The 26505-nt window shown below is 51.1% G+C and overlaps 1 protein-coding gene across 1 annotated transcript; it reads right to left on the bottom strand.

Moving 5' to 3' along the window:
* Positions 1–414: 414 nt before the first annotated feature.
* Positions 415–11289, bottom strand: LOC139825893 (olfactory receptor 14J1-like). Its single transcript, XM_071800311.1, has 4 exons — positions 10368–11289; positions 8544–8614; positions 819–885; positions 415–626 (listed from the first exon to the last, which is right to left on the bottom strand). Exons 1-4 carry the CDS (start codon positions 11287–11289, stop codon positions 415–417), a joined length of 1272 nt encoding a protein of 423 aa, XP_071656412.1.
* Between the last annotated feature and the right edge of the window lie 15216 nt (positions 11290–26505).

Here is a 26505-nt window from a genome sequence, read left to right as displayed (position 1 = left end):
TTTGCTGTTGGGGACACCACTCTCCAACAACTCATGAACCAACCCCACTGCTGCCCATTGCCATGTCTCTGCAAGTGGGACCCCTCTGTGCACAGGGACCCCCTGTCCCCGGGCTGGCCGTGCCAGCACCCCCAGCCACCTCCAGCCCCAGGAACTCAGAGTGAGCGGAAACCACAGCTCTGCAGATACAAGAAAATGACAGAGAGCACAGGTCTGAAAAAGCATAAATCAATATATTTACCAAAACAAACAAACACACAAAGAAACAAAACTATGCACAGAAAAAACAACTACAACTAAATACAAAAAACCCTAAAACTCCTGTCTAATGTATAACCCACCCACCAACATTATTGCAGTGGCTGGGGAGCATGTTCCTGTCCGGCTGCTGGTACGTCCATCTTTGATCTTCAGCTATCCATCCACATCCATTGCCTCCTCGATCTCTGCATCTATCTCCATTTCTTCCTCTGTCTCTTCGTCCACATCCATCATCTCTTCCTCCACCATCACATCAACCTCCATCTGTTCTTCCACCATCACATCTACGTCCATCTTCTCCTCCATCTCTCCTTCCTTGATCCCAGCAGCCGGACTTGCAGCTCCCCAGCAAGAGGTGTTGTATCCTAAGCCAAAATACAAGCAGAAAAGTGCATTGGTCCTGCCCTGACCAGCCCAGCACACCTGTGGGACGGGGGTCTCAGCACCCATGACCTCTCTCACTGCCCAGGGAGAGCTATGGTGTGACAGGACTCCATGGTATGTCCCCAGCAGTAGCTGCCTGGAGTTTGGGCAGCTCCTGGGCCACCAGCACCCACGAGCCAGCACCTGCAGCCAGTGGATCCTGCGCTTTGTGCCCTTCAGCAGATTTGGGAGTGACGCGGTCTTGGGGATGTGCAGGAGCAGAGAGGGCAGGAGTGAGCTGCCATATCTCTGCCCTGTGGGGTGCTCCAGGCACAGACCCCAGCCCCACACCTGCCTCGGGACCCAGAAGCTCCTTACCTTGCACAGGTGGGATTTTTGCCTCTGCGCTGCTCCACGGGCAGGGCTGGGCTGCCCTGGCTCCAACCTGGAAAGGGGCAGAGGAGGCACGGGCTCAGGCTCTGGGCAGCAGCAGCTGCTCCCGCTGAGCATCCCTCTGACACGAGCCCGGGGTGCCCTGGGCTCCTTGGGGACGTGTCCCCCAGGAACAGATGCTCGATTTCAGCAGGGGACGAGCAGCTCAGAAGGGCTTCTCCCAGTCCGTGGCCTTGCAGGGGCGGGTGGAGAGGGCGAACTGATCTCCTGGCCCCTGAGCTCCCCAAAGTGGGGTCCCATGCCACGCGATCCCCCAGGCAGTGGGGGCTGTACCTCCAGCAGCGCAGTTTTCCTCTTCTTCAAGACCTTCATAAAAAAAAAAAAGTTGGAAGGGAAAGATGGGACTGAGTTGGTGGGAGCAGGTGAGAAGGTTGGAGTTTGCAGCCAAGGCACGGGGAATGGGATACAAGGGCTGGACTGGGAACAGGGCAAGCGGTAAGAAAGCGAAAAGGGAAGACAGGATGGGCTTTGCTCAGTGCTGGTGGGATTCTCTTTGTTGTGGGTGTTGCCGGGCAGCAGCGCTGCAGATGGAACACGGGCCGTGACATCACACCTGGGTTGCATGGGCACTCTGGGGTTGCCTGTGCAGCAGGGATGGGGATGACACCCCCTCAGCAGTTTGAGTCCCAACCAACTCATCACACTGGACCAAAGGTGACCGTGTACAGAGAAAGATGATCCGGGGTCACGATCACTGCGCAGCTGCAACCAGGAGGAGCCGGAGGTGAAGACTCTGGAAATGGTCTCCTGAACTCTTTGCAATAAGAACCGCCTTCTCGGGGACACGTTATGAATATGTATAGGCGTTCCTAAAACTGTCATGAATACGTAACACAGTTCCTGTGTGCATGGAAGGAGGGGAAACGTGTCCAGCATGGCAGCACTGCCAGGGAGCACCAGCGCTTGGTCTTCCAGAGCTGTTCTCGTTCCACTCCCACACTCTCCTTCTCGTTCCACTCCACACTCTCCTTCTCGTTCCTTGTGTTGGTGCAAGGCCTGAGTGCTCTGGCAGCTCGGTCCCCGTCCTGCTGTGTGTCAGTGCTGTGAGCGCAGGCAGGGACAGGCAATGGGCACTGCTGTGACAGAGCTGGACTCCATCACAGGATTTCCATAAAGAAAGGTGATCTCCTATGGGCAGGGCCTGAAGGTTTAGCTCTTCTTACAAAGTTTTCCCTCAAGAACACACCCAAGAAAGTGGCCACAGATAAAACACCATTGTGCAGCTGAACAGTGTGTGTGTGCAGGGCTGGCACACAGCAGTGTCCTCTCACACCCAGACCTCCTGCCAGAGACCTGCAGGACCAGCAGAGCGGGGTCTGGGCTGTGCCCGAGAGCACTGAGCACCCTGCAGAAGGTGCCCCAAAGCCGTCATCATGGACTTGCTCCTCACAGCCATGATTTGCAGCCCTGGCCTCTCACCCCAGCTCAGAGAGGCTGTTTTTCCCTCCACAGAGGGACACTGAGTGAGCAGTTCAGCAGCCCATGTTTGCATTGCAGAGGTCAGATGTGAGCAAGCACATCAGGTATTCAAGATTAATTGAACTCAAATGAGCACAAACGCCATCAGCTGTTCCTGGGGGTTCCATGAAGGCCTGTGGGACAGACAGCAGCTCAAGGTCACTTCATGTTGGGAGTAACATCCCATTGTTAACTGCATGAATACAGCACTGGGATCTTCTTCCTTGAACCAGTGTCCCCGTTTCCATTCCTCATGACGTGGGACATCTCAGATGAGTGCAGAGCAGGTGACACACCACAGGGCTGAGGTGCCTCCCATCCTTTGGGAATGGCAACAGGAGGCCAGAGGGACACTGTGACTCCTGCCTCTGTGTGTAAAAGGGACAGACTCTGTCTCTGAGTATTCGTGGGTGCATAAGGAGTCCTGAGATCTGCTCAGATACAGATGCCTGATGGAACCCTGGCACTTCTGTGTGTGACTGCAGGAACAAACCTCAGTGGCCCAGTGAGATTCATCTCAGCTGCTGGGACAGGCTCATTGCCAGTGCTCCTGTCTGCTACATCACTCTTGCCCATGATTCTGGATTGTGCTCTCAAAAGTGACAGCAGAATCAGAGAAGTTCTGAGGTCCTTGGAAAAGGAAGATGTCAAACTCATCTCCAGGAATGGCAGGAATGAGAATTTGAAGAATTACGGGCTGGTCAGCCTACCTCCGTCCCTGGGAAGGGGATAGGATGCGTCTTCCTTCACCAGTCTCCAGGCACCTGAAGGACAAAGAAGGGATTGCTGAACCAAATGAGTCCCAAGGTATGCTCTGAGCCCATTCCAGAGCTTTAGGCCCCCAGGAAAGAGCTCAGTGACATTGCAGCCCATCCAGTTGCATCTGTGTCCCTCACTGAGCAGCACAACCAGTGTGGAGTCACCCCAGGGTTCTGCAGCCAACCTGCTCTGCAGAGCATCAGTGCCAGGGAGCACAGGGAAGGGGCCAGGAGCACCAGAGCAGATCAGAGGAGGGATGAGTGAGATCAGACAGGAGCTGACCTGGTCTGGAAATGGCCCTGGAGAGAAAAATGCTGGTGTTCAGCTGCCCAAGATTATACCCAGAGCTTAGGGTGCAGGGCCAGAAGTCCTTGCTGTCCCGGTGCTTCACCAGGCCTGGGAAGTAGCTGGAGAAGGATTGGTGTCCCCCACTTGCCATCCCTTAGTGCATCATCCCTCGTGAAGGGTGGCATGGAAAGCAAGTCTGGGACCCTGTGTCAGGACTTGCACTGGAGAAAGTATTCACCCAGGAGCCACATCATTTTGCTCTGGTACTTCAGTCCTGGTGCTCATCACATGTCCTTAAGACAAACTTATGCACCCCTCTTGTCAACCTTACCCCAAAAGTCACTTCTAGACAAAGCTCCTGAGCTGGGGCCGAGCTGGAGAACTGAGGTCCCGCTATGATGAGAGGAAGGACAAGGCCTGTCCTGGGTCCTCTAAAGGGCTGGCAGCCTCTGCCATCTCCACCAGAAAAAGCAGCATGCAGGATCTGTAGACCATCCCCATGCCCATTTGAGGCCCTTAGGAAGAGTTCCTCTCTCCAAATATCCAGCCCAGCTTGTTGCTGCATGAAGAACCAGGAGAAACTGCCCCAGGACCCTCATTCCAGACCCTATCTCCTCCACCCCATACAGGCAGTGATCTCCCCCTTGTCACTGAGGTGGTTCCATGGACCCAAGAGACACCTGTGGGGAGGAGATGTTGGGTAGGGATAGGATATCCTTCAGTGGTGCTAAACAGGAGTATGACCATGAGCACATTGGGCTGCACTGAGAGGAGCATGGCCACCCAGACAAGGGCAGTTATTGTCCATCTTGACTCAGCACTGGTGTGGTCACATCTGGAGCGGTGTGTCCCAGTGTGAGCTTCCCCTTTCTGGAGGAACATAGAGGAGCTGTCATGTGGCCAGAGAAGGTCTCCATCATGTGTGGAGATGCTGAGACAGCCAAACATTGTTAGCCTGGGGAAGGGGAGGCTGAGGAAATGTGCTGTTTTTACTGAACTGATGTCGTGGTTGAGACGGACAAACGACATGGACCAAGTTCTTCCAAGATGAAAGTAAGAGATGCCATTTATTGCTACAAGTGCATTTTTATACAACTCTTTTGTATAGTGTCTTTTCACTATTGGTTACAAGTTACAGCACTAACATCTCATTGGTTAATTTTGCTATCATTCATGTTATTCTTCTATCCCCTTCTCTCTCACGGGGACATCTCTCCTCTCTCACGGGTACTCCTTTACTCCCATCCTTCTCAAAGGCAAACCTTAATATCTTCAAGGCTGATCTCTACCCCCATACTTTTTGTCAAGGATTCCACAGACCCGCTGCAGTTTCCCACAAACTGAGTTAATTTTCTCCATGAATTTTGAACCTCTCTCCTTCATAGATAGTACAGTTTTGTTGCCTAGATGAGATAACGCTGTTTCTTCCCTGGGATAGAGTTAATTTTGTCTTTTAGCAGCTTTACAGTGTTTAGCACCTGGTATGAAGGGAATGTCAGAACTCACTGATGTCTTGGCTATTATCAGGGAAACCAAGGACTTCTTTGGCCATCCAGCTGCAGATGCAAATTGGCAGGGGGGGAGACAGACAGGACAGCACCTGGATCGACATGCAGGCTGATCAATGAAATATTCCCTATGATTAGCATCATGCTCAGTCTAAGGCTGGAGCCGGCTTTCACTGCTTGTTACATCCATTATTTTGGGTTTTCCAGCTAGTTAGGTGAGTTCCATTCAGAAGTTTCATTCTGTCAGGAGTTCAATGTTAGTTCAGCCTTTTGCCGTTCTGCCATTCTGCAGTTGGCCTTTGGGCCTTTCTGCCTGTTGCGCTTTTGCTCTCTCTTGCTGGGATGGGCTGTTCAGGACCAAGGTGCTCCCTTCTGCAGGACTGGCTGCTCCATGTGACTGGAGTTACATGAGGGATTGCACTGAGTATATTTTCTTAATTTAATTTACCTTGTCTATTGTCAGCGAAACCAAGCACTTCTTTGGAGTCCAGCTGTGGTAAAACCATGACAAGAAAGAGTAGTAGTAGCTTCAGAAATGTTGAAAATCCCTTTCCAAGATGATGGCACTTTTTGGGGTTTTTTGGTAGAGGGAAACAACATGAGAAAGGAAAACCATCAGAAACTGCAGCTATGGAGGTCCAGAGTGGAACTCAAGATAAAGAAATGTCATTCTAAGTGCAGTGGGGTAGATGTTCAGAAAGACTCTGGATCAGCCATTACTTTATGTTCCAAGGAACAGCGGGTGAGCATGGAGAGACAGCAGCACAGGTGGGGACACACTGGGGTGAGAACAAGGTGGGGAAGCTCATGGGGTGTCTGCAGCCCGTGGGGAAACAGCCACAGGCCTGGGACAGTGTAGGATGGACTGTGGTGGAGGTTGCCAAGAGTGAGCATGAATATCCTTGAACGATCCAAGGTCTTTGTCCGCTTGGCTACGGCTGATGCCTCTGCCAACGAGGCCTAAGAAAAGACACGGTCGTCATGGCCATGGGGCTTCTTTGCCTCCTTGCACCCCTCCAGGGAGACAGGGAGGTATGGCACCGTTGTCCTTCACTTACATCACACTCCCCACAGCCCCAGGAAGAGCCCTGAGCCACACGTGAGGGACAGGATCTCCCTTCCTAGGGGCAGGGGCTCAAGGCTTGGCCATTGTCCTTCATCAAACAAATCAAGGATTTTCTCAGCATCAGAGCTGCTGCACTTTGCCTTTGCCTGATGCAATCACAGCCTCCAACTGTCTGCTCTAACGAGTCCCTGGGGAAGCTTTGTCAGTAACAGCCCTCAGTGGGGCCTTAATGCTTCAAGGTACTTTGGAGTTTGCTTCTGACTTGGACTTCTTGAGCAGATTCTTCAGTCTGTGCTTGGTATCTGAGGTTCATGGACTCAGCAACAAATACGCCATGGGGCTCATTAAAACACAGAAAGCCCTAACGAGCCATGTTTCTTTCTGTAATATCGTTAAAATCTTCAAGACTTGTAGAACTAACTGGAGAGGTTTCAATGGGACACTCAGTGATGAAGATTTCTAAGAAGATCTCATAAAGGAGGGTTTTTCTTTCCGGGGTATTTTCTGTCATTTTTCAGTGTATAGAAGAAGTGACAGCAGTATTCCACAATGGACACTGATCCAGAGGGTTTCCTGAAGACATCTGGACAGGCAGGAGAACAGTCCCTTGAGGCTGGACACTGTATGGACAACCTCGCTCCTCACCCCCCACCCCCAGTCTGCCGGTTCCCTCATTGGCCACCAGAGATTGCATCACTTTTCCTCACATCAGACTTCTCCACTCAGCTCCGCAGGAGATGCTGCAGCTCCTGTGCACCAGCTCCACCTGCTCTCCTGTGCAAACACTGCACAGTTTAATAAACAGCAAAACACTTTCCTCAACTGTGTGTGCAAGCTGGATCTGATGAGGTCCACCATCCACTAAGGACATCCACACAGGAACTGTTTTAGACAGAGAGATACGAAAGGATAGAAATAAACACAATTAATGTGTTGACTGCCATGTTAATTAGAGCTCTGAAGAATGGGGCAAGTTTGTAACTCCCTGAAGCTCTAAGCAGAAACCAGACAGTTGAGAGGAACTGAATGACCAAAGAGTAAGTGGGGGAGAAACCTGAGAGCACTGGGAAGGGCAAACGTCCAGACAGTGCTGGAAAGTTGTCCTTTGACAGGGACATTGAATCAGGAGAGATGGGAACTCCTGAATGATGATGGAGATGAAATGGAGTGTTGGTAACAGAAGTACAGGGGAAGACCAATATTTCTTCTCCTATCCTTTGTACACTTCCCCATAATTCACTTTTTGGCTTTTTTCTTTTAAATCTTAATATTTAAACAAAAAAAAAAAAACAAACCACCAAACAACTAAACAAATATCTCCAATCAAACAAACAAACCAAGCAAACAAAAGACACAAAAATCTCAAAAAAGCAAAACAAAAAAACCCCCAAACCAACTAAACAATAGCAACCAAAACCAAAATAGCAACAACAACAACAGAACAAACCACAAACAAAACAACGACAAAAAAGTGTGTGTTTCCAGGCAGACATCAGTCAGCAGGTGTCTCACCATAAACAGCCAGTGTCATTTCAGGGGCCCCAGTGTACCTGAGGTGCTGTCCTGGGATTGGCATCTATCACACAGGACCTGGGGAGACCAGAGCACCTTGCACTGCAGGTGGAGGCTGAGCAGGGTTTCCCGGGGCATCTACACTGGCACCAGGTGTTTGTGTCCCTGGAGCTGAAGACATTTGTGTCCTAAATCCATGCCCAGTTCTGAAAAACTCTTTCCTTTTCAAAGAAAAGTAACCCCCCTGCAAGGACTTTAAAATACATCAATAAATAAATAAAGAAATAGATAGATAGAAAAAGAGTATGTTGACACCATCCTTTGTTTTCGATCTTTGTCTTCAGTTCTTGTTTTCTTTGACATTAACTGACATCTGATGGGCCTGCAGGCATGAAGCCAAGATCAATTTGTGTCTTGCATAGCACCCCATGCCCTCTAAACCTTCCCTGCCCAGGACTCCTCGCACTTTGCCCAGAGCGACTCACACTGAGGTGTTGGCTGGTTCACTGGCTGAGATGTTGGTTTAGATGGTCACCTACAGCACATGCAGATTGAGGCCCCAGAATCGTCTGCTCTGCTCCAGGTAGAAACAGAACCCAACATCACAATGGGATCATAAGAGAACTGAGGTTGAAGGGACCTCAGGAGTTTGCAGTCCAACCTGTCACAAACTGGGTCACACCAAGGTGTTCAAGCCTTGATTCAACCCGAGTTTTAGCAGGACTAGAGAAGTGATCATCCCTTTGTACTCAGCACGGGTGAGGCTGCACCTTGAATCCTGGGGTCAGTTTTAGGCCCCTCATGACAAAGAAGACATTGAGGCACTGGAAAGAGATGAGAGGAGGGTGACAAGGCTGGTGAAGGGTCTGGAGCACCAGTCTTATGAGGAGCGGTTGAGGGAACTGGGGCTGTTCAGCCTTGAGAAAAGGAGACTTATCGCTGTCTACAGCTACCTGAAAAGAGGTTTTGTCATGGTGGGTGTTGGTCCCTTCTCCCAAGTAGCAAGTGATAGGACAAGAGGAAATGGCCGCAAGTTGCACACGGGGAGGTTTAGATTGGATATTAGGAAAAAAATTCTTCAGGGAAAGGGTTTATAAGCAATGGAACAGACTGCCCAGTGAGGCTGTGGAGTCCCCATCACTGAAGGTGTTTAAAAGACTTATACATGAGGCTGTTAGGGACATGGTTTAGTGCCAGATTTAGGTTATGGTTGGACTGAATGATCTTAAGGGTCTCTTCCTAGCACAGTTATTCTATGGTTCCATGATAAATCCTATTTGATATTTTCTTTCTCAGGGGACCACGCAACCTCCCTGAGAGCCAGGACTTTTCTGAGGTGTTTGAGAGATGTCTCACGGTCACACCAGCCAGTTCCACCAGCTCCTGTCTGCCCCTTCCTGCACCAAAAGTTTTCTCTATATTTCAACCTTCCAGGCAAGTTTCTGGGACACAGCAAATGCTGTCCAGGTCTTCTGGGCCTATTCAGAAGAGAAGACCAGGCCAACATGTTGATGGGTTCTCTGTGCATCTAAATGTTTTCCTGACCATTTTTCTCCATGTCCCACTTCTGCCCAACCTTTCTGGTCCTTACGCTGTACATGAGGGGATTGAACAGGGATTTGAGGGATTCACTCCCCCACGACAGACCTTCCCTCATCTGCTCAGCCGGTCACCTTGTCATAGAAGGAGATCAGGTTGGTCAAGCAGCCCCTGCCTTTCCTAAAGCCATGCTGATCGGGCCCAATTGCTCGTCTCGTATGTGTGACCTCACAGTCCCTTCCCAGCCATGTTCCTGCTGTTGGCCTGTCCCCTGCAGAGGCAGAAGTGACCTCACAGTGCCCTCCACAGCCATTGGCTTCCTACTGGACTATGAGTTCCTGAGACACAAGTGACCACATGGCATCGTACTCAGCCATCACCCTGCTTGTGGTCCAGTGTGGGAGCAGGTCAAACTAAGCTGGTTTCATCAAATGTGTCCAGTAGATTCCTATCAAGGGTTTGAGTGGAGAAATGTTCCTCAGAGGAGCTGCTGTATTTACTCTGGGGCATTTTACATCTCTGCTTCTGACTCTGATTTTTTTTTTTCTTCTTCCTCTGTCTATTCTGATCTGAAAGAGCTCTCCAAGGAAAAGATTCATGGAATCCTACAATAAAGCAGGTTGGAAGAGACCCCTGAACACCATCTCTGTCCCACTGACCTTTATGGCACCCCAAGGAATAGCTGACAGCGTTTGTGCTCCCTTGCTTCATCTCACCACATGCACACAGTGGACATGTGTGTGTTTACATCTCATCTGCACAACAAAACCATGGGGTTTTGACCTGGTATTTCGTAGAATCATAGAATGTCCTGAGTTGGAAGGACCCACAAGGATCATTGAGTCCAACTCCTGTCCTTGCACAGGAAACCCCACAGTTCACAGTTCCCTGCAGCTCCAAACAGGCCTTGGTGAAAGGATATCAGGAGAAAACACATGCTGCAAGGCCTATTAATTTGTTTAAACACACACAGAGCACAGCTTCTCATTTACACAGCCCCTCAGTAAGCAAAGAAAACAGTGAATTATTAAGGGGATGACAAAATTATCACATGTGAAAAACCACAAGTAGCAACAAAAAATACAGAGGGACAGGCTGGGCCTGCAACAATTTACACTATAACAATTATGCAGAAACTGATGAGCAGTTTATTGCTTCATAAAATAATCCAGCCATCAGTTTCCTCAGGGCATCCTTGAGCTCCTGGTTCCTCATGCTGTAGATGAGGGGGTTCACTGCTGGAGGCACCACTGAGTACAGAACAGACACCACCAGGTCCAGGGGTGGGGAGGAGATGGAAGGAGGCTTCAGATGGGCAAACATGTCTGTGCTGAGGAACAGGGAGACCACGGCCAGGTGAGGGAGGCAGGTGGAAAAGGCTTTGTGCCGTCCCTGCTCAGAGGGGATCCTCAGCACGGCCCTGAAGATCTGCACATAGGACACCACAATGAACACAAAACACCCAAATGCTAAACAGACACTGACCACAATAAGCCCAGCTTCCCTGAGGTAGGAGTGTGAGCAGGAGAGCTTGAGGATCTGGGGGATTTCACAGAAGAACTGGTCCAGGGCATTGCCCTTGCACAGGGGCAGTGAAAATGTATTGGCCGTGTGCAGCAGAGCACTGAGAAACCCAGTGGCCCAGGCAGCTGCTGCCGTGTGGACACAAGCTCTGCTGCCCAGGAGGGTCCCGTAGTGCAGGGGTTTGCAGATGGCAACGTAGCGGTCGTAGGACATGATGGTGAGCAGACAATATTCTGCTGTGATCAGGAAGATAAACAAAAAGAGCTGTGCTGCACACCCTTGAAAGGAAATGACCCTTGTGTTCCAGAGGGAATTTGCCATGGACCTGGGGACAATGGTGGAGATAGAGCCCAGGTCGAGGAGGGAGAGGTTGAGCAGGAAGAAGTACATGGGGGTGTGGAGGTGCTGGTCCCAGGCTATGGTGGTGATGATGAGGCCGTTGCCCAGGAGGGCAGCCAGGTAGATGCCCAGGAAGAGCCAGAAGTGCAAGAGCTGCAGCTCCCGTGTGTCTGTGAATGCCAGGAGGAGGAACTGGGTGATGGAGCTGCCGTTGGACATTTGGTGCCTGTGGGCATGAGGACCTGTGCAAGGAGGAAAAGACAGTGACAAGTTAGGGGAGACTTCTCTGGGAAAAACCAAAGCCATCTCCCACAGACCCTCCCACCCTGTCACACAAACAGACACTTTTCTTTTTCCAGGAGAACGTCCTGGCTGGAGCCCTCGTCGGTGCTTGATGAGTGTGCAATGAAGAGCAGGGTCACTGCCTAGGGGCTCTTGAGAAGTCACCCTGACCCTGGGCTGGTGGGACAGGGGCCAGTCCTGGGGTTCAGCTTCGTCAGCTGGAACCGCTCCTGATGCAGAAGGGACTGTCAGCATCTGTACCCCCAGGCCTGAGAAACTGAGTTTGATAGGCTGGGTGTTTCTACAGCTCCTTCTCACCTCCTGCCCTGGGGAGTGTTCTTGGGTGTCAGAAACCCTCAGCATTTCTGCTGCACTCAGGGAGAACAGAGCGAGTCCTGTGAGACCAGAGGATGCCTGTGGGTCAGTGCAGAGCGAGGGCAGCTGCTCTGTCCCTCTGTCTTGCTCCAGCTGCCCTGGGCTGGCACCTTTCTGATCACACTCCCATGTTACCCTGAAAAACCACTGGGAACTGCAGAGGGCAGAGGGATCCACCTCAGGTCATGACGTCTCACCCTTTCCTAAGGTCTCAGAACCACACATTTAGCCCAGGACACATAGGGCTCATTTCACAAACCAAACAGCGTTTTATCTGTTGTAGCATCTCTGTGCTTCTCCATGGGGCTTCCAGATAACACACAGATGCTGTAGGACAGGTTTGCGTTCTGGAGGAAAACTCACAGCTAGGAAGAAAACCTCAATGAGACACGCAAGAGTCCTATTGACAGCATTTGATTCAGGGAGACTCAGCTCATTCCCCAGCCCCACAGGCTGCATTGCCCACAGCCCCCAGGTCAGAGCAAAGCTGGACACGTGTTCCCATGGACACACCTGCAGGAAAGGACCCACAAGATCAGGCTGTGACTCTGCAGCTGAAACTGCCATCCCCAGAGAGCCTGAGAGCAAGAACAAGATCCCAACAGCAGTGACCCAGAGCAGGGGAGCAAGAAGGACAATGCGGTGAGGGTGGGTGTGAGAGAGGCCAGGGCAGAGGCAGCCGGGCACTCAGACAGCGTCACCCTTCCCCAGCTGTGCAGCCACCTCCCAGACACCAGCATTGCCGGGCAGCTGCTCTCAGCCCCTGTGCTCTGCAGAGGAACTGGAGCTCTGGCTGCACAGGAGCTGCTCCATGCCTTGGAGCCCCCGGCCCTGAGGGCAGAGGCTTTGCTGGGTGGGACAGGAGGCCAGGGGGCTGCTCACAGGAGGGATCTGCACTGCAGGGGATCACAGGGACTTTTCTCTTTCTCCCTCCCATAACAATTCCGGGTTTAGTTTCCTCTCAGTTCTGATCATTTCCCTGCTGCCTGGAGATTCTCCCCCTGGGCGGTGTTTCCCTGTCCATGTCTCTTCCCTGTCAGTGCTCACAGACACCATCCCACCCTCTGTGCCCTCCCCCTGGCCCTACAGATCCTGCCTGTTCACAGGGCACTGCCTGGGGGCATCTTCCTGTTTGCAGGTGGGAAGTCAGGAGAGGTCAGACTAAGGCTGACAGGCCCAGCAAAGGTGATGCAGGTGCTGTGCAGAGGCAGAGGGGTGGTGAAGGGATGTTATGAGCCTTCTGGCAGATGTACTGATCACTCAAAGCTGCAGTTCAGGAGTGTCAGTGACTTGTTTAAGCATGAGAGCTCATTTTCATTTTATCCTTTCCTGTACCCACCACCCCTTGGGATAGGAAACTGACAAGCTCAGGAAAGCTCCTTGTCTGTCTGGTAATCCTTGCAGTGACCCTTGTCTTTGAGGCATCCGCTTGGAAAAATTATGGGGGTGATGTGGAGCTGTGAGCAGCCCTGACCCACACAGCACCCTCTCACAGCAGAAGCACTTCTCCTGCCCTTATGGGGGATGCTCCTTTCCCCAGCAGCTTCTCCCCACAGCACTGTGAGGATCTCCCCGGGCAGGCTGAGCGCTGACCCTGGCAGGCGGCAGAGTCCCTGTCCCGGCACAGCCCTGGGTGCAGGGACCCTGCTCTGCAGCACAGCCCGGGGCACCTCTGGTGCTCACCTGGCTTCACACACCTGCAACTGATCCAGGAGAAAGGAGCTGTCTTGTCCTGGGTCTATTATGGTGTAGAAGGAATCTCTCGCTAGGAGGAGCCCATATTCTTCCACAATGAAGAAACTGATAGTGCCATGCTGCCAGATCCTATCTGTTGCAGGATGTGCCAACTTCAGGAGATCCCTCTAGGAACAGCAGCTGCATTGTCCTACAGCCAGAGGCTTGCTGTCTCAATGGCTGTGAAGATTTCACCTTCCTTGAGCTCTCAGCATCCTCCCTCCCCAGATTGCCTTTCCCTTCTCTCTGCCTGGTTCCTCTGCCCTCGGTGCTGCAGGCAGAGCCCTCAGCCCTGCTGCGCTGTGCAGAGGAGCTGCTCCTGGGCAGAGCTGTCTCTCTGCAGCGCTGCCGCCTGCCATGAGCTCCCTCTGTCCCAGGAGCCCAGCCCAGCTCAGCAGCAGAGGAGCAGCCCAAGGCGCTTTAATGACCCCTCTGGTGGGTTTGGTGCTGAGTCCATGGACCTCAGACCCCAGAGGAAGATGAAGAAGTCAAACTCAGGTCCAAATTTAAACGTTTCTCTTAATGTTAATTAATCCAACTAAGGGACACAACTGAGAAAACATCCCCAGGGTCAGTTTGGACAGAAAGCTTGAATCAGAACAAATAGTAAGCAAGTGAAAGGTGTCTCTGATGCTGAGTAAACCTTGTTGTGTTTCTTTAACCAAAGGGCCAAGTCCTGACCCCCAGCCCCTGGGAAGGCAGATCCTGTCCCTCCCATATTGGCCAGGGCCCTTCCTGGGACAGTGTGATGTGGGGCTGGGCAAGGCCAAGGGCAGGACAATGGTCCCACACCTGCCAGGTTCCTGTCTGGGAACAAGGAGGCCATGAGGCCCCTGTGCTGGAAGGACAAGGTGTCTCCTCACAGGCATCAGAGGTGGAGACAACAGCCATAGCCAAGGGGAGAAGAAGCTCAGGTCTGGTGGGGCCTTTCAGCCTCTTTACATCCCTTGATCATCTCCACGACAGCCTGTCCTTTGCTGTGGCATCCCCTGCACCTCTTTCCCTGCAGGCTGGAGACATCCCCCCTGCTGAGACCATTTCTTCTTGTCCTATTACATGCTACTTGGGAGAAGAGACCAACATCCTCCATGCTACAACCTCCTTTCAGGCAGTTGTAGAGAGTAAGAAGGTCTCCCATTAGTCTCTTTTTTTCAGGCTAAACACCCCCAGGTCCCTCAGCCACTCCCATCACACTTGTGCTTCAGCACCTTCACCAGCTCTGTTGCCCTTCTCTGAACTTGTTCCAGCACCTCAAGGTCTCTCTTCTCATGAGGTGCCAGGACTGACCCCTGGACTCAAGATGCAGCCTCACCAGTGCCCAGTACAGGGGACGGTCACTGCCCTGGGCCTGCTGCCCACACTATTTCTAATACAAGACAGGTGCTATAGCCTTTTTGGCCACCTGGGCACAATGCTGGCTCATATTCATCTGCTGTTTACCAACACCCCCAGGTCCTTTTCCGCCAGGCACCTTTCCAGCCGCTCTTCCCCCAGACTGTAGCGCTGCCTGGAGTTGTTGTGACCCAAGTGGAGGACCCAGCACTTGGCCTTGTTGAACCTCATACAGTTGGCCTCAGCCCAATGATCCAGATGATCCAGAACCCTCTGTATGGCCTTCCCACCCTCCAGAAGATCAACACTCCTACCCAACTTGGTGTCATCTGCAAACTTACTGCACTCAATCCCCTCATCCAGATAATGACAGTGAACAGAACAGGCCCCAGTACTGAGCCCTGGGGAACACCACTTGTGACCGGCCAACAATTGGATTTGTCTCCGATCACCACAGTTCTTTGGACCCGTCCCTCCAGTCAGTTCTTTATCCATCGCAGATACACCATCCAGGCCATGAGCTGCAGCCTCTCCAGGAGATGCTGTGGGATACAGTGTCAAAGGCATTACTGAAGTCTTAAGTGCACAACCTCCACAGCCTTGCCCTTATCTACTAGTTGGGTCCCCTTGTCATAGAAGGAGATCAGGCTGGTCAGTCAGGACCTTTTGTAAACCCGTGTTGACTGGGCCTGATCTCTAGGTTGTCTTTTATGTGCTGCCTGATGTCACTCAGGATGATCTGCTCCATGACCTTCCCCGGCACCAAGGCCGGACTGACAGGTCTGTAGTTCCCCAGATCCTCCTTCTGGCCCTTCTTGGAGATGGGTGTCACGTTAGCCAACTTCCAGTCAACTGGGACCTTTCCACTTAGCCAGGATTGTTGGTAGATAATGGAAAGGGTCTCAGTGATCACCTCTGCCAGCTCCCTCAGCACTTTTGGGTGGATCCCATCTGGCCCCATAGACGTGTGGATGTCCAAGTGCTGCAGTAGATCACCAACAGTTCCCTCTTGGATTATTGTGGCTTCACTCTGCTCCCCATCCCCGTCTTCTGACTCAGGGGGCTGGGTGCCTGGAGCACAACTGTTCTGAGTCTTAAAGGCTGAGGCAAGAAGGCATTTAATATCTCAGTCTTTCCCCCATATTCTGTCCCTATGATTCCTTCTGTATCCACCAGGGGATGGAGATTCTCCTTAACCCTCCTCTTGTTCCTGATATATTCATAGAAATATTTCTTGTTGCCTTTTACAACACTAGTTAGGTCCAGCTCTAATTGGGCTTTGACCCTTCTAATTTTCTCCCTGCATAGCCTCTCAGAATTCTTGTATTTTTCTCGAGTCTCCTTCTCCTTATTTCAAAGGTTATAAATTGTGCCCTTCCTCCCTCTTTACCCAGTCTGCATTTGTCTGCAGTTCTGCCAAGAGAAGGGCCAGAGATAATCCGGTTGCAAAAGAAACGCTGCGAGAGGGGAGACACAGACCCCCCGCCTGGCAGCTGTTGAACTGTAGGGGCACAGGCTGAACCTTCTCTTGAGAGGGAGGAAAACAGGAGCAAGTGCCGATCGGATGCTGGGCAGGAGAAACAGGCGTTTGTTATGTCCCTTCCATTTCTAAAGAACCCATCTCCAGCCCCACAGATGGGAAGTGTGGCCACAGCTCTTGTTGCAGTTCCTGCTCTTAGTCCGGAGTCAATCTTGAGCCCTTTGTCCCTAACGAAACAATTGCTGCCATGACAAATCCCCCACTGGTGCAGCTGGTGACAACTCCAGCAGTGACTCGAGCTGGTGCAGGACCAAGCCAATGCACACGGCAGGAACGCCAGGCTCAAGGGCTGCAGTCCCTGTGCTGCTCTCCAGTCTGCTGCTGATCTGCACGGGAACCGCCAGCTTCACCAGCCTTTTCTTTATGTGCTCTGCAGCAAGATGAAGGCGCTGAAGGCAAAGACCCTGGTGCTGCTCCTTGCTCTCTTCTCTTTTGGCGAGTCTATGCAGAGCTCTGACCTGAGTACGGTGCTTTAGGAGGTACTCGGGGCTCCATCCTGTCCTGTTCTGCTTCCCCTGCTGTGAGCAGAGGAGCTCAGCTAAGAGCAGAAGTCCCCGGCAGAGCTGTGCCAGTCCCTGCTCCAGCGGGATGGGTGTGGGTGAGGAAGGGCTGAGTTGCCTTCCCCAGGAGGGCTGAGCCAGTTCTCTTCAGCCCAGAGAGAGGTCGTGGCTGAGCTCTCCTGCCCCAGGGGCTGAGAATCTTCTGCAGGACAAGGAGCACAGTCCAGGGCAGGGAACGTCCATCTATTGCGGAGCCCATACGCCATGGTGGCCACTGTCAAAGACAACAAGAGGAGAGACAACTATGGCACTTGGGAGAGACACTGAAAGGGGAGCGGGCAGCCCGAGGCATAGCCCAGCCTTAGACCAGGTTCTAAGCTCTGGTGTGTGTCTGACAGGTGTTTACCATGTGGGACGACTTGGCGCCTTAACCCCCTGGACCACTGCAGACCTGAGTGAAACCCTGCCACTGCCAGAACAGCTCCATAAGCTCCAGGAACAGCTTTATCACTTGCGCTGGAGCACAAAGGATGTGGCTGAGCGGGCTCTGCAGGAAGGACTGAAGCAGGCAAAGCTCCCAGGCTTTACCGGACGGGTAAGGGCACAAGGCAGAAGGATCTGCTCAGCGGTTTTATCCTCCCTCCAGCACGTATCCTGCTCCATTCCCTGTCACAGCCAACAGGCTGGTGCTGCTGGAACAAGTGCTGCCATGGCCACGCTTCCTTTTCCTGTTGCTCCACACTTTCTTATGGGGAAGAGAGAGCGTGACGGGAATGACAGCTGTCTGAGTCGAACCTTCCTCTGCGTCCAGATCTCGGGTCCTCCTCAAGGGAGGACTGGAAAGAAAGAATGGTCTCAGCAGTGCAGAGTTAAGCCAGGCCTATCTCATGCCCAGAAGCCTTGTCTGCCCGTGCTGCCTGGCCTGGGGCCTCTCCACAGGAAAAGCCCCTTCCCGCAGCTCCAGCATTCAGAGCACTGGAGTGAGCAGCCCCCCCTTTCTGATCCCATCAATCAGAGCAGAGCAAACCTGGGAGGCTTCCAGGCAATGTGGGCGTTCCTTCCATCTGAGATGGGCCTTGTCCCCTTCACCTTGGCTGGCCTTGACGGGAGCTGCCTGCTCCGGTCATTTTCCTTCCAACAGGCGCTCTCCTTTGTGTTCCTTCCCAGGTTGTTCAGGAGATCATCAGTCAAGCCTTGGAGAAGCTGGAGAAAATCCAGGTCCCGATGGATGATTATGCCCTCAAATCAGCAGGTGCAGTGACGTCGTACATACAAACCAGTTCCAAACCGCTTCCTGTCCAGATTGACAAGATGGGCATTGGAACGTGCCCAGGGGTAGGAGAGAAGGGGCGAGAAGTCAAGGGCCACCTCGTGCCCTAAAAGTGCCCCCACTGACAGAGCCTGTAATGGGCCAGACCCCATGGAAAGCACAGAAAGGCTGGTTCACAGGCTTGCCTATTTCCACGGCCCCATAAGACAGTTTTATGGCTCCCTGCTGTGTGTTCCAGAGGGGCCATGACAGTAAGGGGAACCCACTGTAGGACATGGATGACAACTGAGAAGCCTTTTCCAAGTCAACAGTGCAATATTCCTCGTGACAAAGGTTGGGAGAATGACCAACACACGCTGCTCCGAGTGTCCTTCCCCCCTGTCTTTGCTCCTCGAAGCCTCTTTTCCTGCCCCCTTCTCGCATGGACCTGCTCTCCTCCTGTGTCTCCCTGCTGAGTATTTCTTGTCTTTTCAGGCAGAAAATCATCCCGGAAACTGCTGGCCCTTCCCAGGGAGTCAGGGACACGTGTTCATCAAGCTGTCCATGCCACTCATTCCCAGAGCCGTCACCATGGACCATGTCTCAGGGACAGCGTTCCATGGAGAAAGCATCTCCGGAGTTCCAAAGGACTTTGCTGTCTACGTAAGTGATTTCTGTGGAGTGGGGGGCAGGGGTTGCACAGCATTGCTGAGCAGGGGGTGAAGATGGGTCAAAGAGTCCTGGGACCTGAAGCTTCCTTCTGGCTCTCAGAACAAACAGGCTCCTTGGAGTTGCTCCCTTCCCATTGTATTCCTCTTTTATTCAATGCACCACTCAAAAAGAAGCTTCTGGGACAGGATGCTACTCCAGGAGCTACAGGGAAAAGGAGCTGGACAGTGCATGGTCCTAAACCTTCTTGGCTTCCAGTCCCAGCGCTATTTCTGATCCTCAGGTTACCTCCCTCTCACTGGGAGCGTCTGCTCCTTTTCTGACTGCCAGCTTGGACTCGTTGAGTGGGCAAGTGTGGCGTGCTGCCCACCTGCAGCTTCTCGTCTTTTCCTTGTGCTCATCATCCTTGGACTACGTAGCTGAAATAGCCCTGTACTTCACCGACTGAAGTTCATGATGCACCAGACACTCTTGTTTCCTCCACCCATCTTTCTGTAGGGCTTCAAGGAAGAACATGAGGAGCAGGGAACATTCCTGGGACAGTTCACTTTCCTGACAGTGCTGAATCTCAGTCAGACCTTCCAGCTGAAGCTATGAGGGCACAGAGGGAGGAGAACTGTAGGAGAGAAATGCGGTTGGATGTAGAGAGGCTTCCCTGCCAAAGGGCTTCAGGCAGCCCTGTCCTTGAGCGTGTGCCATGCTGGCCTTTCTCCTGCTTCAGCTTCCTGGTGACGGATGCTTGCACTGCTGATCTTCTTTTCTTTCATTGTGGGTTTAAACTTCAGTGCTTAGAAGCACCACATTTGAAGCTGGAATCAGCTTGACTGTCTGGATCCTAAGTGCACACAAGCGGCCACATCCCGTAGGATGCACAACTGCTGGTCTGCCCGTTAAAGACCAGAAATACTGGGCTTCCTGAGGATTCTGTTGGTGCTGGCAATGGCCAGAGACAGGGAGGCCATTCTGTTTCCATGGATTTCTAGAGAAGGCAACGAGACATTTTACTGACACCAGCACTGGGTCTTCTGACTGTGGAAGCGTGTACCCCAAAGCAGGAGAGAACTTTCCAGTGTATTTGCTGAGGCACCTGGTCGCTGCTTCTTCCTTTGCTGTTCTCATGGCCCAATGGCGCAGAGCAGGATAAGAACATCTGCACCACGACAGGTCAAAAGCCCCCGCGGGGCAGCAGGAAGGAAGCTGCTGATCGAGGCCGTCGCACTTCTGTCAGTGCTCACAGGCCAGAGACAAAAAGGTGTCTCATTTCTTCTTGTCATTGCAGAACGAGCTCCCTGGGGTCGTGAATTACATCAGGCTGCAAGTGCTGAGCAACTGGGGCCACCCGGACTACACCTGCCTGTATCGGTTCAGGGTGCACGGTGATCCGCCCAAAGACGGGGGAGACACGGCAGTTTCATCTGTCAATAAATTCCATTAATGTTCACCCAGTCGAGTTCCCGTCTGCTTTGTCCGTGATGCTGCTTGGTTCTCCCTGAGCTCACTGGAGCTCCCTGTCCTTCTCTAAACCCACCAGCTTATGGGAGACTTCAGGAGTACACAGCAAGATTTTCCTTTATTAGAGAAAATGGAAAACTCAGTCACAAATCTGCGGAAAGTCTGACATCCACACACTTGCTGTGACAGGAACATCAGCAAGGCCCTGCCTGTACACCAAAGATTAAATTAATGGACAGGTTTCCTGTGCAGGAAGCAACTAAGGATCAACTGAATGGAACCATCTGTTGTTATCTGTTTTCACAAGAGGCAGATGCTGCTTCAGCTTCCATCTTTCAGTCTGTTGCTGATGAGAAAATGCAAGTGTGGCTTTTTTTGTGAGATGGAAACCTTAACTGGAAAGTTGGTTCATGGACTTTTTTGCCTCTCTGGGCACATATTGAGTTAATAACCCTGGAACCATTACAGAGTGATTAGCAAAGCAATCCCAGGACACTTAAGAGATCCCATAACCACACCAGTCTGTCGTTCCTTTTCACCCGAGTTCCCCCAGCCCCAAGGCAGGAGCAGGCAGGGCAGTCGTGCGCTCGGGTCGCACCAGGGAGGAGAGAGCAGGACCAGCGCTTGGCCCCCAGGGCAGGGAACAGCAATTTGTGCTCTGAGCTGGGGCTTAGTCCGTGTGCAAGTCCAGTACGGGTCCAGATGTGGGAGAAGAAGGAACTTCAACAACTCTATGACAGTTATAAACTGAAGCCGTTTAATTGAAAAACTTCATCAGGTTATATAGCCTTAAAACTGCTGATTATACACTGACATGATTTAGATTGGATAATTATAATACATTATGCGCTGCCCACATTCCTCTAACTAATACATGATTGGCTTCTGTCTCAGACACCCATCGCCTCCCATGTCTCTCCAAAAACCGCTGGAATTCCCCATTCTCTTCTTTCTTCATCGACTTTCTTCCTCATTCTTTGTGGTCAAGGACATTTCACTGTGTGGCCTAGATCAGCTGATTCAATCTTGCCCACTGCACGGAGCTGCTTGTGCATTCTCAAAATGTCTCGTTGGTGTGTGGAGACCATAGAAGTCTGATGTTACGTATAAAATTTTGCATTTGTATCTGTAAAGGGATTCTCATATTCATATGAACTCATGAATTGACCACTTTATTTTTCTCCTCTGTGTTTCTGTTGTTTTCAGAACACAGAGATGACAACACTCCAGTCCCTAAGAACTCACCAGAAATTGTTGGAAGAATTGCGGCTGGAGCAGTTAAAGCTCCCAGCAAAACACACGTTTTGTAAGTATTCCTAGGGCTTTGTATTCTTTGTGAGGCATTTCAGTGTGGTTTAACCTTTTTCATGGATATGAGTTTATAGAGGCATTCAGATTGTATCTTGCTTATTAAAATGGCTGTTGAATCTTGTTGTGATGGGGTAGATTTGAATGGATCTGACCCAAAGTAGACTCAGATTTTTCAGTCTATGATTTTATGCCTGCGTTTTTAGGCCCACGTTTTTTGGCCTAAATGTTTAGTCCTACATTTTTACACTTCCATTTTATAAGCCTCCATTTTTAGGCCTGCTTCTTCAGACCTACATTTTCAGGAGGAGAGGAAGCAACCACCACATGGTCCTTTTCTCCAGGTGAGTTGAGAGATCTGCGAAAAGACTTGAGTCATCACGAAGGTGAGAACATTGTAACCTGGCTGCTCCAATGCTGGGACAATGGGGCAGAAACAATTGAATTGGAAGATGGCGAAGCCAGGCAGCTGGAATCTCTGTCAAAAGATTCCACCGTTGATAGGGCAATTTCAAGAGACCCTAACACCACTACCCTCTGGACCTGATTCCTGTCAGCTATGAAAGTAAGACTTCCCTACAAGGAAGATTGTATATGCACTTTAGGGAAATGGAATACTATGGAGAAAGATATCCAGTTCCTGAGAGAATTAGCTGTGCGAGAGATCATCCAAACAGCCAAGAGGAGATGGACCCAGATAGAATCAATTGTACACGACCTCTGTGGCGCAGATTTGTACAAAGTGCACCGCCTGCATATGCTAAGTCATTGGCATCAATGATCTGGACACCAGGAGTACAAAGCATTTCTATCACAATTGAACAGCTCTGAGATTTTGAGGACAGCCTTGCTGGTTCTCTATGCGCTTGTGTCTCTGCTGTGGAGAAACTGTGTGAAAAATCTGATGACCGGTTTGAAAAGATGTTGCAAGAAATCCAGGAACTCAGAGCAGACTCGTACCATTCACGACCTGTACGAACCCATGTTTCATCTGTTAGGAGAAGGCGTTTCCAATCTCGAGACAGAGGACAGAGGCAGCCCACAAAAAGAGGTTCACTGTGGTTCTTCCTTTGTAAACAGAGAGAAAACATGAATAGGTGACATGGAAGATCTACCTCAGAACTTCAAGAACGAGTACATGAGAAAAAAGGAAAAACTCCTAGGAAAATGGTTGTTCCAGTTTACAAAAGGGGCAGGAGAGATTCTGATGCTCTTGGAGGAACCTCTAATTCACACCCAGAGACTGTGCAAAACAGGAATTAGAGGTGCCCTGCCTCCAACCAGGTGGAGGAAAGGGACAACAGAGTTTATTGGACTGTACGAATACGATGGTCTGGTACAACACACCCTCAGGAGTACAAAGCTTTAGTGGACACTAGTGCTCAGTGCATGATAATTCTTTCTAATTATAAAGGAACGCAATCCATCAATATTGGTGGAGTGACTGGGGGATCCCAGGAACTGACTGCTGTAGAGACTGAAATGAGCCTAACTGGAAAGAACTGGCAAAAGCATCGCATTGTGACTGATCCAGATGCTCCATGCATCCTTGGTATAGACCACCTCAGGAGAGGGTATTTTAAGGACCCAAAAGGGTGTAGGTGGGCATTTGGTACAGCAGCTGTGGACACTGAGAAAATTGAACAGCTGTCTGATTTGCCTGGTCTTTCAGATGACCCTTCTGTTGTAGCACTGCTGATGGTTGATGATCAGCAGGTGCCAATTGCCACCACGACGGTGCATCGCCAGCAATATAGCTCCAGTCGAGACTCTTTGATTCCTATCCAGAAGCTGATCCATCAATTGGAAAGCCAGGGTGTGATCAGTAAGACTCGCTCACCTTTTAACGGCCCGGTCTGGCCAGTGCGTCAGTCTAGTGACGAGTGGAGACCAACTGTAGGCTATCGTGGCCTGAATGAAGTTACAGCACACTGAGTGCTGCTGTGCCTGACATGCTGGAACTGCAATTTGAACTGGAGTCAAAGGCAGTGAAGTGCGATGCTACAATTGACATCGCTAATGCATTTTTCTCTATTCCTGTAGCAGCAGAGTGCAGGCCGCAGTTTGCTTTCACCTGGAGGGGCATCCAGTACACGTGGAATCGCTTGCCCCAGGGTTGGAAACAGAGTCCTACTATCTGCCATGGACTGATCCAGACCACGCTGGAGCAAGGTAAAGCTCCAGAACACTTGCAATATATTGATGGCATCATGGTATGGGGTGACACAGCAAAAGAAGTCTTCGAGAAAGGCGAGAGAATAATTCAGATTCTTTTGGATGCTGGTTTTGCCATAAAACGAAGCAAGGTCAAGGGACCTGCATGAGATACCCAGTTTTTAGGAATAAAATGGTAAGATGGCCGTCACCTGATCCCAATGGATGTGATCAACAAAATTGCAGCACTGTCTCCACCTACTAATAAAAAGGAGACACAGACTTTCTTGGGCGTTGTAGGTTTTTGGAGAATGCATATTCCTGATTACAGCCAGATTGTGAGCCCTCTCTATCGAGTGACTCGTAGAAAGAACAGATTTGAGTGGGGCCCTGAACAACGACAAGCCTTTGAACAAATGAAGCGTGAGATAACTCATGCGGTGGCCCTTGGACCAGTCCGAACTGGACTAGATGTTAAAAATGTGCTCTACACCGCAGCCGGAGATAATGGACTTACCTGGAGCCTCTGGCAGAAAGCACCAGGAGAAACCCGAGGTCGACCCTTAGGTTTTTGGGGTCGAGGATACAAAGGATCTGAGGCCATCTATACTCCAAGTGAAAAAGAGAGACTGGCAGCGTATGAAGGAGTCCGAGCTGTTTCAGAAGTGATGGGCACTGAAGCACAGCTCCTCCTGCACCTCGACTGCCGGTGCTGAGCTGGGTGTGCAAAGGGACGGTTCCCTCTCCACATCATGCAACCGAAGTTACACTGTGGCAAGACATTACTGCTTGGCTGGAGAGCCTGCCTGTGGAAGTTCGTCATGTAGATGCTCATGTGCCTAAAAGTCGAGCCACCGAGGAACATCGAAACAACCAACAAGTGGACCAAGCTGCTAAGATTAAAGTAGCTGAGGTGGACTTGGACTGGCAACATAAAGGTGAACTTTTCCTAGCTTGGTGGGCCCATGATGCTTCAGGGCATCAAGGTAAAGATGCAACATAGAAATGGGCTCACGATCGAGGGGTGGACTTAACCATGGACACTATTTCACAGGTTATTCATGAATGTGAAACTTGTGCCGAAATCAAACAAGCGAAACGGTTAAAGCCTGTATGGTATGGGGAGCGATGGTTAAAGTGTAAGTATGGAGAGGCTTGGCAGGTTGATTATATTACACTTCCACAAACACGTCAAGGTAAGCGTTATGTACTTACAATGGTGGAAGCAACCACTGGATGGTTGGAAACATCTGCCGTACCTCATGCTACAGCCCGAAATACCATTTTGGGCCTTGAGAAGCAAGTCCTTCGGCGACACGGTACGCCAGACAGAATTGAATCAGACAATGGTACTCATTTCAGAAACAGTCTTATAGACAATTGGCCCAAAGAACATGGTGTTGTGTGGGTAAATCATATTCCATATCATGCTTTTATATTAGCTGCATTTTCCTGGAAAACCAGGTACATGTTTTGGTAAACATAGCAACGGAATGCGAAGTTATGATAACAATTGATGCACGTCTCGTGAGAGGGGCAACGAGAAACAGGTGACCAAGGAACTGACCAACTGTGGATAACATTCCGTTCATGTGAATACTTCATATAAAAGTGGGAGATAATGAGGATTTTGTCCCTTTCCTTTTTCCCTTTTTCCTTATGGCCGAAATTAGGAGAGGACCTTGCGAGTCCCTGCGAACTGAGGCCAGTGACAGACTGAATCCAGCTCCGTTGGCTGCAGAGTCCAAAACAGGACTTCGGGTGCCGGTTCTGCAGTTGCTGGGACTTTCAAGGTTGGTTTTGTATATTTTATATGATTTTCTCTATTCTTATTAGTAACATTAGTAAAACGTTTTTAATTTTTCCAACTCTTCTCTCTCTGTCCTTCTTTTCCTCCTGATCGCCTGTGCTTAGTGGGAAGGGCAGAGAGGAAGGGGCAGAAAGGGGAAGTGGAGGGAGGAGAGGAGGTTAACAATACGTCTGCCAGGGTTTTATCCTCACCCCGCAATCCAAACCCTCGCCACCAGCTTACAAAGTACAAGGAATTATTGGAGAGAGTCCAGTGGAGAGAAATAAAGGTGATGAGGGCTCTGGAGCTTCTTTCTGAAGAAGAAAGACTGAGAGAACTGGGTCTGTTTGGCCTGGAGAAGTTGACAGGGAGTCGTGTTTATGCTGCTAAATATCACCAGGGTGGGTGTCAAGAGCATGGGCCCAACTCTTTTCAGTGGTGCCCAATGACAGGGCGAGGGGCTACGGGCACAGACTGAAACACAGGAGGTTCTGTCTGGACATGAGGAGAAACTTCTTTACTGTGAGGGTGCCAGAGCCCTGGAACAGGCTGCCTGGAGAGGACGGAGAGTCTCCTCCTCTGGAAACACTCAAAACACCCGTAGATGCCATTTGGTGCCATCTGCTCTGGTGAACCTGGTCTAGCAGGTGGGTTGGACTAGATGATCTCCAGAGGTCCTTCCCAACGCCAACCAGTCTGTGATTCCGTGTTGAGTTTCTCAAGAGACGAGAGGCCCTGCAGAGCCATCTGGACAGACTGGAGCACTGGGCGATGACGAATGGGTTGACGTGTAACAAGCCCAAATGCCGCTTCTGCCCCTGGGAGGGGGCACCAGCTGCACAAGTCTAAATGGGGAGAGGAGCAGCTGGAGAGCAGCCCTGCAGAAAGGGATCTGGCGTGCTGGGGGGGCAGCGGCTCAGGAGCCAGCAGTGTGCCCTGGCTCGGAGAGGGCAAACGGCATCTTGGGGACGTCAAACACAGCCTGGCCAGCCAACCAAGAGAAGGGATTGTCCCACTGGGTCTAGGCTTGGTGCAGCCTCACCTGGAGCAC

This window comes from Patagioenas fasciata, chromosome 30 (assembly GCF_037038585.1).
Source record: "Patagioenas fasciata isolate bPatFas1 chromosome 30, bPatFas1.hap1, whole genome shotgun sequence".
NCBI classification, from domain to species: domain Eukaryota; kingdom Metazoa; phylum Chordata; class Aves; order Columbiformes; family Columbidae; genus Patagioenas; species Patagioenas fasciata.
This window is presented reverse-complemented; position numbering and strand designations above follow the sequence as displayed.